The sequence below is a fragment of the Eupeodes corollae genome, chromosome 1 (genome assembly GCF_945859685.1).
Source record: "Eupeodes corollae chromosome 1, idEupCoro1.1, whole genome shotgun sequence".
In the NCBI taxonomy this organism is placed as follows: Eukaryota; Metazoa; Arthropoda; class Insecta; order Diptera; family Syrphidae; genus Eupeodes; species Eupeodes corollae.
In genome coordinates this window covers 102,597,300-102,616,920 of record NC_079147.1, presented here as the reverse complement: position 1 = coordinate 102,616,920, position 19,621 = coordinate 102,597,300, and the positions used below count along the sequence as shown (strand labels likewise).

At 33.7% G+C, this 19,621-nt stretch overlaps 1 protein-coding gene and 1 long non-coding RNA gene across 2 annotated transcripts; both read left to right on the top strand.

Moving 5' to 3' along the window:
• The first annotated feature begins 12,208 nt into the window (after nucleotides 1-12,208).
• LOC129954058 (uncharacterized) lies at nucleotides 12,209-16,793 on the top strand. Its single transcript, XR_008782633.1, has 2 exons — nucleotides 12,209-12,360; nucleotides 16,692-16,793. It is a non-coding gene; the product is annotated as an uncharacterized LOC129954058 (long non-coding RNA).
• Nucleotides 16,794-16,913: 120 nt separating this feature from the next.
• On the top strand, nucleotides 16,914-18,153 carry LOC129941602 (putative carbonic anhydrase 3). Its single transcript, XM_056050274.1, has 5 exons — nucleotides 16,914-17,009; nucleotides 17,078-17,340; nucleotides 17,410-17,557; nucleotides 17,632-17,711; nucleotides 17,772-18,153. Exons 2-5 carry the CDS (start codon nucleotides 17,083-17,085, stop codon nucleotides 17,889-17,891), a joined length of 606 nt encoding a protein of 201 aa, XP_055906249.1. The 5' UTR covers nucleotides 16,914-17,009; nucleotides 17,078-17,082; the 3' UTR covers nucleotides 17,892-18,153.
• The last annotated feature ends 1,468 nt before the right edge of the window (nucleotides 18,154-19,621 follow it).

Below are 19,621 nucleotides of genomic sequence, written 5' to 3'. Positions count from 1 at the left end.
TGATCGAACATGCAACAAAACCTATCATGTTGCTATTGACGGAAGACACTCTTCTAACATACTTGGCGTTCGTACGTACACATCAGCCAACATAGATTCCGACCACTACCTAGTTGGGGTCAAATTGCGCGTACGAATATCTTAGGCGAACAACAACCTCGAGGACAAGATTCAACGTTGGAAGACTGCATCAGGAGGATACCGCCAATGCCTTTGCCTACCGAGTATCCCTAGAGCTTGCGAGAAACCCTACAACGGACGAGATGTGCCCAGAGACCCACTATCAGCTTTGCAAACAATCCATCAGGAATGCTGCAGAAGAGGTGCTAGGTTTCTCATAGCCGCCACCAAGGAATCCCTGGTTTGACTCTGAATGTGCTTAGGCAAACAAAGCCAAAACGGAGGCATACAGATTGTGGCAGCAAAGGAGGACACCGCCAGCTCTACGTCGACAAGAGAAGGGATGAGAACCGCTTGCTCAGAAGAAAGAAAAAATCCCATGAGCAGCGTGAAGTCCAGGGTTGTTTTAACAGGAAACAGGTGCGCAGCTTTTTTAGAAAAGTCAAAAAGAAAACAACGGGATTCACAAGCCACCCTAGAGCCTGCAAAGATAAGGAGGGGAATACCGTAGTCGAGACGCAGTCAATGCTAAAAATCTGGAGAGATCATTTTAACAAGCTGCTTAATGGTGATAAAGTCAACGATTCCGCCAGCGTGCAGCCACGTCAAATCCATATTGTTGACGATCTTGAGTTCCACACACCCGACCAGAGTGAGATCGAACTTGCCATCACCAGGCTGAAGTCGAACAAAGCGGCCGGTGATGACAGTCTGCAGGCGGTGCTTTTTAAGTACTCTGGAGCAGATCTGCTAAGGAGCATGCACTAGCTAGTTACTAAAATTTGGTTTTAGGCTTGGAAAATCTACCATGGACAGAATTTCCACTCTACGCTAACATAACATCGAAACATACCATCTTTTCAGCGATTTTAAAGCAGCTTATGACAGTGTAGACAGGAACGTGCCATGTTGAGTTTTGGTATCCCTACCAGACTGATACGACTTATCAGGATGGCGCTGGAAAATGCTCGTTGTGCTTCAAAATTGGAAGAGACTCGACCGAAACCTTCGAAACCTCCAGAGGACTTCGACAAGGCAATGCGCTGTCATGTAGCTGTTCTTGAAAGAGTGGTGCGCAACAACAACGCCAATACAGGTGTCATCTTTCAAAAACCTACACAATATCTTGGATATGCAAATGACATCGACATTATGGGAAGAACCAAATGAGCAGTGACGGGTGCTTTCTCTAATGTCGAGTCTGAGTTGAAGAAAATGGGTCTTGACATTAACGAGACAAAACGAAGTATTTACTGTCGTCAAATAGTCGATTCACACCGTAGACTTGGTTAAAATGTGACAATTGACAGGTACAACTTCGAGGCGGTAAACGAATTTGTTTATCTTGGCACTGCTGTTAATTCTGCAAATGACATCAGCGAGATCAAACGCAGAATTATCCTTGCTAACCGCTGTTTCTTTGGCCTAAGTAAGCAGTTGAGGGATAAGATCCTATCGCGAAGTACCAAAGTAACACTGTACAAAACTTTAATTATCCCAGTCTTGCTGTATGGTGCAGAAGCCTGGACCCTCTCCAAGGCAGATGAAGGATCTCTTAATATCTTGGAAAGAAAGGTTCTGCGTACGATCTATGGTCTGGTTTATGTCGACAGGCAAAGTAACATCTGGCGGAGAAAATTTAATCAAGAGTTATAAGAGATGTACAGCAACTTGCCACTGTTCAAAAAACTGCGTGTACAACGCTTAAGATGGCAAGGGCATGTCGAGCGAATGAACATCGAAGCTCCAGCCCGTAAGGTATTCAACTCCAAGCCTGAGGGGACAAGAAGCAGGTATCATCTCCGGTGGAGAGATCAAGTTGTGGCCGACGCACGTCAACTTGGTATTCGAAACTGGGTTCAGCAAGCTCAAGATCGTGTAAGCTGGTGAAAGTTATTACTTGAGTAAAGTAAAATTAAGTGTCAGGAAAAAATTCCGGTGGATTTCAATCATACTTTTCTGTCAAATTATGGGTACATGTCAAAAAAATTCCAATGATTGCTTTCAGTGATGAAAACTCATGATATTCATAACTGACATTCAATTATCGCATCAATTAAAAAATTTGAGAAACGATGATAAATTGAAACGAAACTCACTTTACCGCAAATTCGTATTTCTATAATTTTTACAGTCGATAACTTTATTGGTTGAAAAACGCTGAAAATAAATAGGAAATGCGATAATATGGGTTTTTGTAACTCGGAGAATCGTTAAATTTTTATTTTAAACTTGAAAATGCATTATTTGCAAAAATTAAGGTGATAACAAATGTAGGTCCTAGCTAATTCAAAATTGTAGGTCAAAATTATCCCAAATTGAAATTATATTAATGAGTTACAGAAATTCAAATTTTAAGTGGGAAAACAAATCGTTACACTATATTTGACGATGTGATAATGCTATCGCCGGGGTTATAGAACATGAGAAGGTACAGGATTGTATAAGTCAACTTAAAAAAAAAACAGAACTGTCTAACTTTTAAGACGCAAGTTAACCTAAATAAAGTCATACCGCTCTGTATTCCCCTAACCTTCTTCTTTAAAACCAAATTTTCTAAGACAAAATTGTTCAAATAGGCAAATATCCATGAACAGCATAAACAAAGCTGCTTCTATATTAAAGTATAAAAACCCAATATTGCGAATAAACACTGAGTACATATCTAAAGCTAACTGGCTAGAATGAATTTGACTCAACTGTTTAAATTTGACAAATTGAAAACATTCTTTTCTAGTAGCAGACATTAAATAAAAATATTTTTAGATCAGCCTTATAATTTCTATAAGGCTTAAATTAAGCTTTCGGAACAAATAAATGTTAATGAAAAACAAAATACCGTTGAATAGAAAATTACACAGTCTCATAAAACTAAACCTCATACAAAAATATTTATTTATGCCTAAAGTAGTCTAAAGATGCGGTCTTGTAGGTTTATTTAAATAAGCGACGACGTAGTTTCTACCAACATTTGAGCCAGTGAGATGTTTAGCGTATAACGGAAATTAATAATAAACAGCAAAGGCAAAGGTAGACTTTATGGAGTTTTCCATTAGTTAAGATATATCTTATATAAAAAGTAATATACAAGGTGTCTTACAGTTAGTGCCGCAGTAAGTAAAACTTATGGTACAAATACTAAAATATTGACTTTGCTATCAAAGTCATTTTTTGGAATCTATATCATTGTAGTACCCGTGGCATGATGGTTAGTGCGTAGGACTGTCATGCAAGGGGTCTTGGGTTCAATCCCTGTCTGTGCCACCTTAATTAAAAAAAAAAAAAAATTAATTTTCGCGGGTACTGCCTCTTGAGAGGAATTGGCAAATCCTTCAAGAGTAATTCTTGTCATGAAAAAGTGCTTTCTCAAATTAGCCGTTCGGATTCGGCATAAAATTGTAGGTCCCCTCCATTCCTGACAACATTACTCGCACACAGGAATGGTTGAGAGTTGTAAGTCACTAGGCCCTGGTTCACAACGGACTGTTGCGCCACCCCATTTGATTTTTTGATTTTGATATCATTGTTTTCACAAAAACACTTTAAATAAAACAAAAATAAATTGTGTAGTCGAATTACTTGCAAAATAAATTAGTTACTTTTGGTTAAAGTTGAATTTGACACATATAGTCTGTCCAATTACTAGCACATGCCGATGACAAACATAATCGAAAGAACTCAGCGTGATGTCAATGGGGCTTTTGTGAGTATTGAGGTGGAGGCAGAAAAAATGGGTTTAACTGTTTATTTACAACACTGACATCTCGGTCAAAAAGTTACAATCGACAGACGTAACTTTGAGGTAGTTAAGGACTTCGTCCGCCTAGGCTCCGCTATGAATATAGAAAACAACACCAGCGCAGTGCTGAGATCAAACGAAGAATCACTCCTGCTAATCGATATTTCTTTGGGCTAAGAAAGCAACTGAATAGTAAAGAGCGAGCGACCAAAGTGTCTATATATAAGACCCTCATTATCCGCGACCTTCTATACGATGCAGAAGCATGGAATATGACAAAAACAGATGACGTTTCGAGAGAAAAGTTCTACGGTCCCGTATGCAGAAAAGGGGATGAGAACATGAACGACGAGCTATACAGCAATTTATTCAGAAGGATAAAATCAAACGAGCCATCTCGGCTGTGTCATGTAGAGCGAATTGAAACTAATGCTCTGACCCAGAAATTTTTCGGATGCACGCTCATAGGACAGCGCAGTAGAGGAAGACAGCGAATCAGGTGACGCGCACAAGCGGAAACTGAACTCACCCAAAATTGCGTAAATGGAAACATCTAGCCAGGGACCAAGCTAGATAAAGAGGGTGTTGGGTGAGGCCCCAGTTCAATAAGGATTGTAGCCCCACCTTAAGAAATATTTTTTTATAATAAGCACACACTCAAAAGGATATTACTACCGTTATTATGCAAAGGCACAGTGTTAGCACTAGGAAGAGGAGAGAGGGCTTAAAAGGAGATGTCGGTGCACATTGGTTTTGAACTCCTGAATATTGCAATCACTAGCAAAGACAGAGTGAGGTAGGGCATTCCACATTCACGTAGTATGGCTAAAGAACGAATCTCTGTATTTGACAGTACGGCCGAAGTTGGACTCGAGGGTATACTGATGAGCATAAACCGTTAAAATAACGGCAAAAAAGGGTCAGCCAAGAGACCTTACGACGATGTTCAAGCGAAGTAAATGAACTTATGATGATATTATCATCTATCAATTTAAATGCTCTACGTTCAATTCTATCCAAGAGGCTTAAGTAAGTTGCAGGAGCACCAGCCCAGAGATGGGAGTTGTACTCAAGCAACCGGCTTTTTTGGCGATATCGCTTATGTGATCGTTCCTCAAGAGGTTGTTGGTGATACACATACGGAGAATATCGAGATGTTCAGTCTCCTCGATGCAAGTGCCATCAATTGATAATGGCAAGGGGTGCATATCTCGCTTTAAAGATACAAGACAGCATTGGGTTTTCGAAGCATCAATTACCAAGCGGTTTTGTACAATGCTGTTTAAGTCGGAATTCAATGAGTTTATCATATTTTGTCGTTGCAGTTTCACATCCGAAGAAGAGGGATGTTAGTCTGAAAACGAATATGAAAAGCTAAGAGGACTATCGTCAGCGAAACAATGTATTGGATTAGAAGTTGCAGACAGGAGATCATTAATACAAATGAGAAAGAGTGTTGGAGACAGAACAGAGCCCTTGGGTACACCAGCATTTCTTTTATGGAGTTTAGACTTGAACCCATCCAATACTACTTGTATCGAACGATCCGAGAGGTAATTACTAATCCAATGAAGGAGGGATTCATGCAAACCGAAAGCACGCATTTTCGATAAGAGAGCCTGATGCCAAACCCTCTTAAATGCTTTTGAAATATCTAGTGAAATAATCTTACTTTCTCCAAAGCAATGTAAAGATTTGCTAAACTGTTTGGTGAGATGGACCATGAAATCGCCAGTGGACCTATTGCTTCGAAAGCCGTACTGACGGTCATTAAGAAGCTTTCGATCTGAGCTGATAATTAATCAGCGTTTATAGAACATATGAAAAAGGCTACGCAGTGGTTTTGCCAGCGTTGAAGAACAACGCTTCAGATAAATAGCGGAGATACCATCCGGACCAGCGGACTCTCGACACAGTACGAGTGCGGAAAAAGATTGGCGTGGAGGCGGAATGATAACACTCACTGGCAGCGTTGAATAGGCGGCGAACTGCCTAACAAAGAGATCAGCTTAAGAACTAACAAATGGACATTGCCTTTGGGGCATTGCAATATTTTTTGTCGTAAATTTTGGTCATGTAAAAATTTGGTCCGTCGAATGTGGGCGTTACAGGCATTCCTGCCTTGTTTGAACTTTTTCCGGGGTTCCTCAGTACGGTTGGCTTTATAGCAACGGAAACTAACCTCTTTGGCCCTAATAACCTCTTTACAGCTCGCATCAAACCATGCGTTTTACTTGGGTCTGATACTTTTAACCCTGTTCGGTACAAAAGTTCTCATTCCCAGGAGAATTAAACTTGTGATCATATAAGCGCTGGTGTCAACGTCACTATCGAAGAAGCATAGTGAACAGTTAAAGATCCTGAAGTAATTATTGAGACTGCCCCAATTGGCTTTCTCGTATTGCCAAACGGTTCTGTTAGGAGTTCTTTCTTTAACTGAACAGTTTTGACACGAGACATTTGCTGATATAAAACAGTGGTCAGATGTGCCTAGAGGACATAGAGCACTAACAGTGTACTTATCAGGGTCAGAGGTAAGAAACAAGTCAAGAGTGTTTTCTGCTCGACCTTCAACGTCCGATATTCGGGTGGGCTCGTTGACCAGCTGAGTTAGGGTGTTGTCTGGTCTGAATGTTGAAGCCATGAAGAATTGTGTACTTGAAATCGCCCGTAACAAGGATTTCAGTGCGAGGATAGGACGAAACAATTTTTTGGATGGAATCAACATCTAATTCACGAGAAGTTGATACTCTGTCTAAATTTGGGTTTCGATAAAGAAAGCAATAGTGAATGATTTGCTTATTTACGGAGAATTTAAACTACATATAATTAAAAAAGGAATTGGTGTAAAGACCATCTTATGGTAAGAGTTGATAAACAATATCATTCCTAATGTATATGGCGAGGCCATGGTTTGAAAAGAATAAAGGCACCAAGCTATACCCATGAATACAAAATTCAGCAGGATTGGAATCCTCACCTACTTGGGTTTCCCTTAGTGCCAAAACAGGTGGCCTGTATGAAACAATATGTCGGTATGCCAACAAAAAATTAAGTAAGTAATTTAATCGACATTCTTTTAAGTTTATATTCAAAAATACCAAAATACCTCTTCATCAGGACCAATCTTGAAGGATCGACTTCCGATTTTTCTTTCTTAACTTTGTACAATCACTTTGGGGGAAGTTTAAACTTTTAATACTTTCCCTTTTTTTTAGACCATAAGCTCATGAGGCTTGGTTCTTCTTAATCTCCGAACATGGTTTCTTATATTCAAGACGGACTCCATTTCAAAATAAGTATGACTTTGCAGTCTCTGGTTGTGCGATACAGCGTATTTTTTATCAACTTCTGTAACCATATCTATTTGTAAGTCACGATGTAGATCGGTATTTCTTATGTACCAAGGTGCATTCACTATTCCACGAAGGACTTTGTTTTGGAATTTTTGGATGATTTCGGTATTTGTTTTCTTTGTACAGCCCCAATTTAAATGAAATCAATATACACGCATAGAAAATCATTTAGGGAATGCGTCCTAATTTACAATCTTCAACAACCAGTCCAAAATTTAATTGAAAAATGTAAGGTATTTAACCCGGTCATAACTCACTACACCGTATTTTGTATACAGAATTTAGTTTTAGAGAGAATACTAAAAGATTATTTATTTTTACTGTGAAAATGAAAAAATATTTGTCCAACACCGCACAAGATATTTCAGTGAACACGTCAATAATCGATCAAAAATAATTTTAAGTAAATCCAGCCATTCGGTCTCAAACGTCAGTCGAGGAAGACATTAGCAAAGAACAAGCAAGAACAATAACAAAGCCGGCTGTCAGAGTATTTTTCGTCAAATAAATTATATCTAAATGTGAAGTATCTTTCTAATCTTTATTCGTAGAGCGTACATCAATAGTCCGTCATTCCGTGAACTTATTTATTACATTTAATTATTGATGAAATTCTTTTTTTACGACTCGAAATAACAAAGAAACCTCAAATATGTTCCTATTGACAAAGTCAGATCGAATTTAAGATGGCCGCTGTATAATAAAAGGGTGGTCTTATTTGAAACGGTCATTTCGGGAACGTTCCCGGTAATGATTTGACGCATTTCCTTGTAGAAGATTTTGTATGTATTGTTTTCATTATTGCTTATTTAATATATAGTCGGTTTATTGCGAAAAGTCACTAAGTACACTTTTGATGGATTTTAATCTAAAAATGCAAAGTTGTGAGTTTCAATCAGCATCAGAACAACAGAAATCCTTTTAAATTGTAAAAAATGGTTTCATTAAGTACAAAATGTAATGATTTTATAGTGCAAAAAGTCATTAAGTTACTTAGTGACTTTTTGCAATAAAATCCCTATTATTACATAGTGCGAAAACTCACTAAGTGGCATTTAATGACTTTTTGCACTGAAAAAGTTGGCCATGAGATATGTGTTTACTTAAAAAAACTAAAACCCCGTTCGATAACTGTCAATAAATACGTATTCTATTCGAATTCAAAGCAAGATTATTGCAATTGTCGGTAAACATTCGGAAGTTCTTAGCAGTTTCTTATAGATTAAGTGGTGAAATTTTAATGTAAAAGGTTCGGCATACTTGTTGTATTGTGTTGTGTAAAACAAAAATAATTAATTCATTATTAATTTTATAAATAGAATAAATCATGGAAAGAAAATCAAGTAGAGGTCAGAAAATCTTGGATCTTTTTGAGAAACAACAACAAAATAAGGCTACCGTAAGTTACCATGATTATCAAAGCTATTATTTTGTATTAATATAAAAGAATAAATAGTACCTATTCGATATTGTGAAATAATGTATGTACATGTAAGGTATCTAATACACTGGGCAACTAAACATAGGTACATTATAGGTATTTTAAACTTCAGATTGTCTTGAGATATTGCGAAATTTTTGTTATAAGTACATCGAGGTCTATGAGAAAACTGAATTAACTTTAAACTAAGTGAATATTATAATAAATGTTATATGAGTTAATTTGGTCACCACAATATCAATGCCAAAATTAGTTGCCTAGTGTTATTATTTGGCCAGTCAGCCGAGATAAAAAAAAGCTCTTTTTTAATGCAAAAATATGCCTGTCAAATATTTTTACTATAAGGATGATGAATCGTTGTCGAGATATTAGTTAAAATAAAAGTATTACGAAAAAAGATGCACCAACTTTTTAGTATACTCAGAGATGAGTTACCTTTTCCAATCATACAATTTGACCGGTATAGATTTGCAAGAGAAAATTCTCTGCCAATCAGCCTAAGTAGGTGTATTTTTTTTTAGAACCTGGATAAAGTTGAAGATGAAATAAAACAAAATAACGACAATAATATCCTGCAGGAAAATAATAACATTACTGGACATGCGGAATCTAACGAAAAAGCTTACCAGATAATTGACTTGAGTCCATCATTTGATATTATGAATCTTCCTGTAATTTTTGCTGAAGACGTTTCGTACGCAACAGAAAACCAAGAATCCTTGGATGAAACTTGGAATCCTGAACATCATAATGAATCCAGCAATCCAGTGCGGGTCAGAACAGAAATCAGCACCTTGCAGCTCTGTTTCAATTTATGGTGCAGACGGATTTACATGTAATTGAACAGAAATACCTCGAGTCCGGACAATCTCAAATGGAGGTCGACAGCATGCACTCAGCAATAGAAAATGAAAAAAAATATAGATCATGTTACACTGTTACGGATTGGATGAACATCATGAGATCCGCCAGAAGCTCTCGAAAAAGGAAGGATGTTAACCCTTACCATGTTAAGCAGTTACGTTATACTGATTTTTACGATTTGAAAGCATTGTCTGCCAAACTAATTTCAAATAGAATTAAAGATGAGAACGGGAAGAAGGTAAATTGGCTTCGCATAAAAATGCTCAAATTTTCTAAATCTATTCCGTCAGTTATAGAGTTCAGCTATGACTATGACGAAAAAAATTCATACATCATCGAGAGGTCGGCAACCACGAATAACAAAGGAAATAATTCAGCCTTGTTACAAGACGTTGCTGCCTTTAAGCAAAGAAAAGAAAAAAGATCTTGTGAAGCTTTGCGAAAAAGGGATTATTCCACAGGAGCTTCATCCGTGGTATAAATCCCTTCCGGAAGCTTCCAACAAAAGGGACTGCATGCCAGAACCTGGAGTTGACGATGATGAAGATGAAATCATGAAAGAATAATTTTTAATTTGTAATCCTTTAGTACCTAATGTTAATAAAATAATAAAAACAACTCAAAAATTAACGATTTCTCTCAATTGTTTCGTTTAATACTTTCCTTACAAGCGTATACAAAAATGTTGTTTTTCAAAAAATAAAGAGTGCAAAAAGTCACTAAGTGCGTCCTGGTTCTAGTTTTTTATGTTTTTTTATATTTAAAATAATATTTTCAATTTTAAACATAACTGTCTGAGGTATAAGACATATATATAAATCCAAAAAACATAAATTAAATAACAAAACTGCTACCCTAGTAGTTGTTTAACTAATCTTTAATATTTAAAAAATGAAAATTCGATTATCTCCAAATCAATAAAATGTTACTTAATGACTTTTCGCAATAAGCCGACGATATGTACATACATAATACATCCATGCTATAAATCAAAGATGTTGTGTTTTGTTTTGTTCTTGTTGATTTTATCAAACTTAGAGAAACGTTCGCGGATTGATGGTTTCTAGAAGATAATTAATACAACAAAATATTTATAATAAAGTATAGAATTCTGTGCGCTGTCCTGTCAAAGTTTATTAATATATGTACCTATACATTTTTTAACAGCATAAGCTCAAAGTCATCGATTTAGCTTCCAATTTTGTTTTGTCATAAAATCAATCTTGAAATTTGCAACCTTGGAGCTTTTACATTCTAACTATTTCGATGTCAAATTGTTATTTTAGCAGTCACTCATCGGGTTCTGTAATCTGTGTGATAGTTGAAGTCAGCTGTTCTTCGAATTTATCATACATTCAAAATTAAAATGGGTGCTCTTAATGAATTACAAACGTCAAAATCAGAAATCACTTAAAAGAAAATTGCACGCAACATTATGTACGTTAAATTGATTTAGAAAATTGTTAAAAAAAGTTGGAATTTCATTTTGGTTGAAAACTTGAATTTGATTGAGATAATTTTTCAAACAAAGGTTGAATTGAAAAAAGAAAAGAAATAAATAAATACTATTACTGAAAAAATGCAGCACAAATTAAAATGTCTCTTTCTGTGTGTAAACAGCTTAGTACTGCTATTAATCCTTTTTCTCTGTTTCTAAGGCATCAACTTCTTAAAAGAAATAAAATATCAATTTATTTATGACCCACCCTGAAGTATGTACCCAAGTACTTTATAAAACTGTTGACATTCAGGTGACAGCTCAAAAAAACTGTTCAAATATATATAATTTATTTATGTTATTAACTTTTGACAAATTGAAAAACTCCATTATATTTGTATCAAATCATGTTTACCTTAAATTTGTCGTTTTAATTTTAAAATATAAATTTAAACCTACTATAAATCGCTTAATTCTGAATACAATTGATAAAGTTTATTTTTTTTATTAAACAAATAAATCGAAAAACAAGGTGTTATGTACACAACTAAACAACATGTGCCTAATACAATTTTGTATACAAAAAAGAAAACAAAAACATTAAAAAAAGTACATATATATATAGAGTAACGAAAATCAATTGTATATAAATAAAAAGTAAAATCTACTGAAGTAAATATGTATATTTGAAAATGGTTATTCTATTAATTTAAAGTTGACATGTACATATATTTTGTACAATTCACATGTAGTCGATATTTGACATATAGACAATAATGACCTTGAAAATTGATTATGGCAAATTGTGTTTTCTTCTTTTGAGCTAATAAAAATAATTAAAAGTTTTATTTATCAATTGGCTTTAACAAATGTTAAATACACAATTCTGTTATAACTTTACTAAACAAAAGAAAACAATCAAACAAATATTTAAAAATAGTGAAATGTCTGCAAATGTTTTGATTTCTAATCATTGCCGAGAAGATTACAATTGAAAGAGTTTAGTTTTCAAGTAACGCATCTAACAAAACTGTAAGCCAAACACAAGTTCAATATTTTTTTAAAAACTCATAGATATTATGTACATAAAATTTATAACAGAATTAAAATACAAAAAAGCCTAATCTGATCATTCTTATATTTTTTTCCTCATGTGTATTAATAAAACACACATTTTCCATAAAGATTAAACAATGGTTTTTATACCTAATATATTCAAATTATAGCATCTGTTGTCGATTTTCGGTAGCTATAAATGACAGGTACATTATAGGGAGGCCGACATTAGGGTATTGTGCTCCACTTTAGTAGAAGTTTAGTTTCAAATTAAAAAAATTTGTTGAAGTAATAATGCTTGGTGTTAAGTTTTTATTAATTGGCTTCTTCATAATACCAATTTCAGGTAATTTAATAGAAGTACTTTTAAATTTAAAAAAAAGTGATATTTAAAATTTTACTTCGTGTGGTATAAGTTATGTGTTGTTATATTTTTATTAATATTTTTTCAATTTAGTTTATGTTTTTTGTGTTTTTATTTAAAATTTTAAACCTTAACGAATTTTTATAACTCAAAGCAAAAAGTAAAATCAAAATGTAAACAACATTTTGGATTTGACAGTTTGGAATATGTCAGTTTCGAAAAATTAATTGCAAAACTTTGCTTTTTAAACGTTTTTTTTATAAAATCCCTTATGGGATTTTTCATGGGTAAAATAAACAAATTTATTCTTGACTTGTCAAAACATAAATTTTCCCTGTTTTTCCATTCCATGGGGCAAAATAAATTGATTTATTTTTGGCCAGTATTTACCCCTTTTTGCACAATTTAAAAAAATATTTAACTGGGAATTTGACAGTTCTATTAACACAATGACAAGAAAAAAATAACAATTCCAGTTGTGTTCCATGCGCCAAAAAAAAATCAATTTTTGAAAAATCAGAATTAATCTATCTTAAACTTCTTTAGATTCGTTCTATATTTGTTCCTTAAAATATTGGTTCTTGAAATAGTCAATTAAAAGAACAACCTAAAATGTTAAGGAAGACCCTATTCGGCAAAGCGAATGAAATTATGTTGAATTGATTCAATACGTTTTCTATGAATCTCGTAATAGGTAGTCCATACCTGCGAAGCATATTCAAGAGAAGCACGAACATGACAATTGTACAAAGAAAGAGTAACATAGGGATCATTGAACTCCTTTGTCCAGCGTTTTATAAAACCAAGCAAAGAACTTGCCTTATTAACAATAAAATGAATGCGATGTGTGAACTCTAAGTTGGAACAGAAATGTTCACCTAAATCTTTAAATGTGGAGACACGACAGAGTTTTTGCTGTGATATACAATAGTCAAATACGTTACTGATTAGTTTTTTACTGAACAGAATGACAATTTCTAAATTTTACCTCATAGGATCTTTTTTCAAGGTATGACTTAATCCAAATGAAATGGTGGAAAACCAAGAACTTTAATAGTTTAAATAAAATAATTCCGTGACTAAGTTGGTCAAAAGCTTTAGAAAAATCAGTGTATACACAGAACCTTGTTCTAAAGCGTTTGAACATATGTTTGAGAATGTGAGGATATTTGTAACGGTTGATCTTTTTTCACAAAACCATGTTGCTGTTCGCAAATGATATTTTTACTAAAAATGCTACATTTCACAAACAACTTGTTCAAATACTTTAGAAATGCAAGAAAGCTTTGCAATGGGCCTGCAGTTGCTTATTTCTGACTTGTTATTTTTCTTGAAAATTGAAATGCCTTCTTCCATATGCTGTGAAATTTGCCTGTTTTTAGAGAAAGTTTGAATAAGAAGGTAAGGGGTTTAACTAAAGCATTACTAAACTTTTTTAGTACTATCGTGGGAATACCATCGGGACCGGCTGAGCAGTCATCATTTAACGCAGATAAAAGATCGTACTCTGTAGCACAGATATGTGACTACAGCTATTGTTTGCGAAAAGGGGTGAAGATTATGAATATATACTTCATCAACTTCTTGAGGGCTATTAACAAAGGACTCCCGGAAATTTGTTGCGAAAGCGTTACAGATATCAACAGTTTTATCTAACGAAAGATTCTTGTAAGTGAAGTTAACTGGAAAGCCATCTGATTTTTTCTTTTAGTTTACAAAATTCCAAAATTTTTTAGGATTCTCTTTTTTACCCTTTTTGTGAATGAGGATTATGTTTGATTCTGTCCATTGATATGGTATTTCTTCAACTGTCACAGTTTAATTAAATTTAAATCTTAAAGCATTTAAGATCGAGCTTTTTCCAGTTTTAAGAATTTCCGCTTTATGCCGCCACTTCCAAAGCTTTTTCCCGACTTCAGTTCGTTGATCGACTCTTGCACTTCCGAATTCAAAAACATTGGAAAGCTACCATAATGATCCAAATTTGGCATTTCTGAAGTGTTTTGGTCAAAAGTAAACTTTGATTGGTATAGGTCCTTAAAAAAACTTGTGGCGAACATATTTATTTATTTTCTAGCCCTTATTTTTTGTTTTTTGTCATCTAAAGCAATCATCCATTCTATTCCTTTAGAAAAGTGTTCTTTTGCTTTTTTCATTGATTTGTTATCTTCCAAGTAAATTTTTCTCATCATACATTTTAGAGACGTCCTGAACTGTTTTTCTTTTGTTGGTGACTATGAAGTCAATCTCATTTTTTACTATACGGTTTGGAGATATCCAGGTCCATTTATTTTTTGTTTTTTTCTTAAACAGACTGTTGCAGACGGTTAAACCATTTTGCCATAACCATGTTATCATCTTTTCACCACGCTGGTTTCTGGATCCAAATCCATACTCTCCCATTGTACCTTTTTCACCAGCGTTTCCGGAGTTTACTTTAGCGTTAAAATCTTCAATTAATAGAGAATTTTTGTTCTTGATTTTGAGATAATTTTATTGAGATCTTCATAGAAAGAATCAATTTTTTCTTCGTTTGAAGCTTCGGTGGGAGCATTAACCTGGACCTGTTTTGTTCATCGCCAACTCGCATGATGCAATTCTTTCGTTGTGTAGAGTTCCCACTTTAATACTTTTCTTCAGTTTTTTTTTATAAACATTCCAACACCATATAGGCCTTTGGTCTGCCCAATATAGAAAACAAATATGTCCGTTTTCCTCTTCTTGTTTCCGCCAAACCGATAACGTCCCATTTTATGTTTCTAATAACCGTATCAAATTCGGTGCGTTTTTCATTTGTTGATAGGCTTCTGATATTATAATGTGCACATATTTAAATGTGTTATTTGATTTTTTCTTTTTCATATTTTTTAATATTTTTAACTTCCCATAGGAAGTTATTCTAATGGGTCCGATATGTCAAATTGAAAATTTTGACATTTATCGACGTTTCAAGGTCCCTAGAGTCGAAATAAAAGATTTTTAGAAAGATGTCTGTACGTCCGTACGTTCAAGAACCGGAAGAGATATCGATTTCAAAAAAATTTTGTTATACAGATAATAAGGCAGAAAGATGCAGAAAGGGCTCTCAAGAAAATTGCGGGAGTGGTTTTTTTACCATAGCAGTTTGAAAAAAGGTGAAAATTTTGGTTAACCCCAAATATCTTACGAACCAAAAACGCTAGAGACTTGAAATTAATTTTGTATAATATATTGTAACGTTATATCAAAGAAGTATATTTTTTGAAAAAAAATCCATTTAACCGTTTTTTTATAATTAAAAAAAAAATTGTCACATCCAAAATTTTACGACTAAAATATAATTTCATCTCCAAAACAATTTTGTGCAACGAAGAATAATGTTTTTGACATTTGATAAAATTTTGAGAAAAATCGAATTTACAGTTTTTTTATATAAAAAATAAAAATCTCCAAAAAAACATTACTCAAAGTTAGGAAAAATTGAATATCGATTCAAATATCTTTTCAAAAACTTAAAATTTAGGCTTCAAACTTATTTTATCTTATAAGAAATATTGTTTTCAACATTCTGAGAAATGTTGAGAAAATCAAATTGACAGTTTTTTACAAAAAAGTAAAAACCAAAAAAAAAAATTAATAAAATTTGGTAAAAATTGATTTTCGACTCAAATATCTTTTCAAAAATTGTAGATATTGGCTTTAATTTACTTTTATCTTTCAACAAATATTGTTGTCAACATTCAGTCATATTTTGAGAAAAATCTAATTGACAGTTTTTTTTACAAAAAATTAAAAGATACAAAAAAACAATATTAAAACTTGATAAAAATTTACTTTCGACTCAAATAGCTTTTCAAAAATTAAAAATATTGGCTTCAAACTTTTTTTATTTCACACAAAATATTGTTTTCGATATTCAGTAATTTTTATATAAAGATCCAACAGTCCGTTTTTTCATACAAAATAAAATCTACAAAAAATAGTACGCAAATTTGGTCAAAATTGATACGAGTACATATAGACAAACTTTTAAGTAAGACAAAGCGTGGGTCGCATCCCAGGCTCTTTTTTGTTTTGTATCCTGTTCTGTTTTTACTATCGAGATTTCTTGTGTCTGAGTGATGGTAACTTATATTATGACACTTTGAATAATAGTTGAATTTGACAGGTGTTAAAACAACGTGTAACTAGAATTAAGTGACTTTTTATATTTTCTTTTACTACAAGACGCTATTTTTAATCTCTTTAAGACAAAGTGTTTTCTTTTATTATGGGTGCGAGCAACTTTTTGAAATTATCAACTCGATATACAACTTTTTTTTATCATTTTTTAGCCAGTGGATTTAGCTATGATGATACCATTAGCTGGAATTTAGACACACCCCAATGTGCTGGGTTAAGACAATCTCCCATTTCGTTGGACCACACAAGGGTAAGTTATTTTGTTTTTATTTAATTTTGAAATTCTTTTATCTCACAAACAAATTAAAAAATATATAATATACACATTAACAAGTTTAAAAACTGTAAGCTACAATATTTTGTATTTCCGTCATTTCAGGCTAATCCTTTGGTTATTTACCCAATTACCTTCCACAACTTTAATGTTCCCCTTGCTCAACCCGTTCATGTTGTTAACAATGGCCATACCAGTAAGTATACAAATAAGAACATTTTATAACATTTTTCAGTTTTATAACGATAATTTTCAAATTATTAGTTGAGATGGCAGTTGGAAAGACGGTAAATGGATTCCATCCCTTCATTACTGGTGGTGGATTAGATGGTGTCTATCAAGTAGAGGGTGTGCATTTCCATTGGGGATCTCCACAAACTAAAGGCTCCGAGCACGCATTGGGTGGACAGAAATATGACTTGGAAATGCACATTGTCTGCAAAAATATTAAGTTTGCCTCCGTTGCAGAAGCCCGTGAAGATCCATTTGGATTAGCTGTCATGGGTGTGTTGTTCAAGGGACTTGACGTAAGTTTCAAATTACTTTGAACATATTTATTGACATTTATATAAATTAAAAATCTTATTTACTTCCAGCAAGAAGTACCACGATCTGGATTAAATGAAATATTTGACCGTCTACCATTTTTGGCGCTCCCAAATACTGATCTATTAATCGAAAATCCACTTAAGTTAGGAGAATTGATGGGCGGCATTAATCCTAAGAAATTCTATACTTACAGAGGTAACTACTATAAATAAATTTATTTAGTTAATAATTTTGTTTATAATTTCCATTGTTTTTTTTTTACTTAAAAGGTTCATTGACAACTCCACCATGCTCTCAAGCTGTAACTTGGCTAGTTTTCGAAGATATTGTTCCTGTTCAATCTCAATCTGTAAGCTTTAGAAATGTTGTTTAAGTGTGAAAAGTATTAATTTTATTTTTTATTTTTCAGTTACAAAAGTTTTGGCATTTATTGGACGTTAGAGGATTACCACTTGTTAACAATTTCAGACCTTTGCAATTGCAAAATGGTAGGAGAGTTTTCTCCCGCAAATTCTTCAGCGAACGATAAGGAGTTTGAACTTCGAGTATTTGCTTCGGCAAATCAAACAAAAAGTTATGAGAGTTGTTTGATTGTTTGTAAACAACAATTTATCAAATAGTCTTGTTATTTAATTTTTTGATATTGTACATTTATAAATGTATGTAAATGTTTTATCCTAGAATGACATATTTTCAAAATATGAGTCAGATTTACCATAATGTTCCTATTATATTGATATTAATAAAATTAACTTCGAATTTTAAAGATTAAATAAAAAAGCTTTTCATTAGCCGTGGTTTTTTAATTTGAAATTAGGGGAGAGGGTGCAGTTTAGAACGGACGGGGGCAGTATAGGACAACTTCAACAAAAGTACTAAAACAAAAACTTTTTACCATCCAAAAAATTGTATTAAAGTGGCAGCACCATTACAAACAACTGCTTAATATTGTAACGGTACTAGCACACAACAAATTTCATAGCAAAAATGTGCTTTAGTTTTTATTGCTCCACGATGTACATAAGTATTAAATTTATTACCAGAAAAAAAGGAATCAGCTCGAAATAAGTCTGATTTGTGTAAGGCCATGGAATTTGTGTTGGAAAAAATAATATCACTGAGGAAAGCTGCACAAGTTTTTGGGATATCAAAAAGCACTTTAGACCATAAAGTAAGTTTGAAAAAACCGAATCAGAGGGCCGATTCCAGAAAGCGCGGTGGATCGCTTTTAATGGCGGATTTCTGATTTTATATTCCATATGGAAAGCGAAAGTTCTTTCCAACAAAATGTCATTCTTCTAGTGGGTTTTGAAAGCGACAGGCGTAATAGTGGCGGATTGCAACAAAATGTAAACAAAAATAAGTTTAATGTGTTTTTTTAAATAAATTAAATTAAAAATATCAAACTAATATTTAACGAAATAATTTTTTTTTTGATTAAGGAGTAACAAACATACCTCCACGAAGCAATTTGCGACCCTCGTAGAATTCCTAAAAGAGAATAGCGGTATAGCAAAGGGAATTCTAAATGCTGCCGAATATAAGGCCAAAACCAGGGAGCTTTGGGATGAAATCACGGTTGTGCTTAATATTTGACCTCCAGTAAAAATGTCGGATGGTTGTAAGAAGGTAGGTCGAAGCTTTCTATCAGTTTCGTGTTCATAATGAATACAAATTCTATTTGCATTGAAGGTATGGAAAGATTTAAATTATCACATAAAGGATAAATTGCGAGAAAACAAAAAATCCATGCATGGTAGAGGAGGTGGAAACAACAAACAACATGTGTTCTCGGTCTTAGAAGAAGACATTATTGCTTTGCTGGACTTAAACACCCAGGTGTGTGGTATCAAAGTAAGGAAATTTGGAACAGCAGATGCTTTTCCAACCAGAGAACCTTTAAAAGAAAAAATCGTACAAATACGTCAAAATCTTTCACCAGAAACCCGTCAACTATTTGAGGAATCTCAAATTTTACTGTCAGAAGAAATAAATGAACAACCGGAAGAAGAAGAATTCGAGCATGCACAAAAGATACCAACTCGCCACACTAGAACTTCCGCGGCAACATCAAAAAAATTGTTGGAGCTCTAAGTGAACCAACAAAAGATGTACCAGGAAAAATCGTTACATCTCCTAGAAGAGCAGAATAAGTTATTGGAAAGAAAAAATAAAGAACTTAAATTGCAAACGGAAGAGATGAAAAAAATTCGAAGACTGAAGGAACAAAAACTAAAGATTTTAAAAAGAAAAACGCAA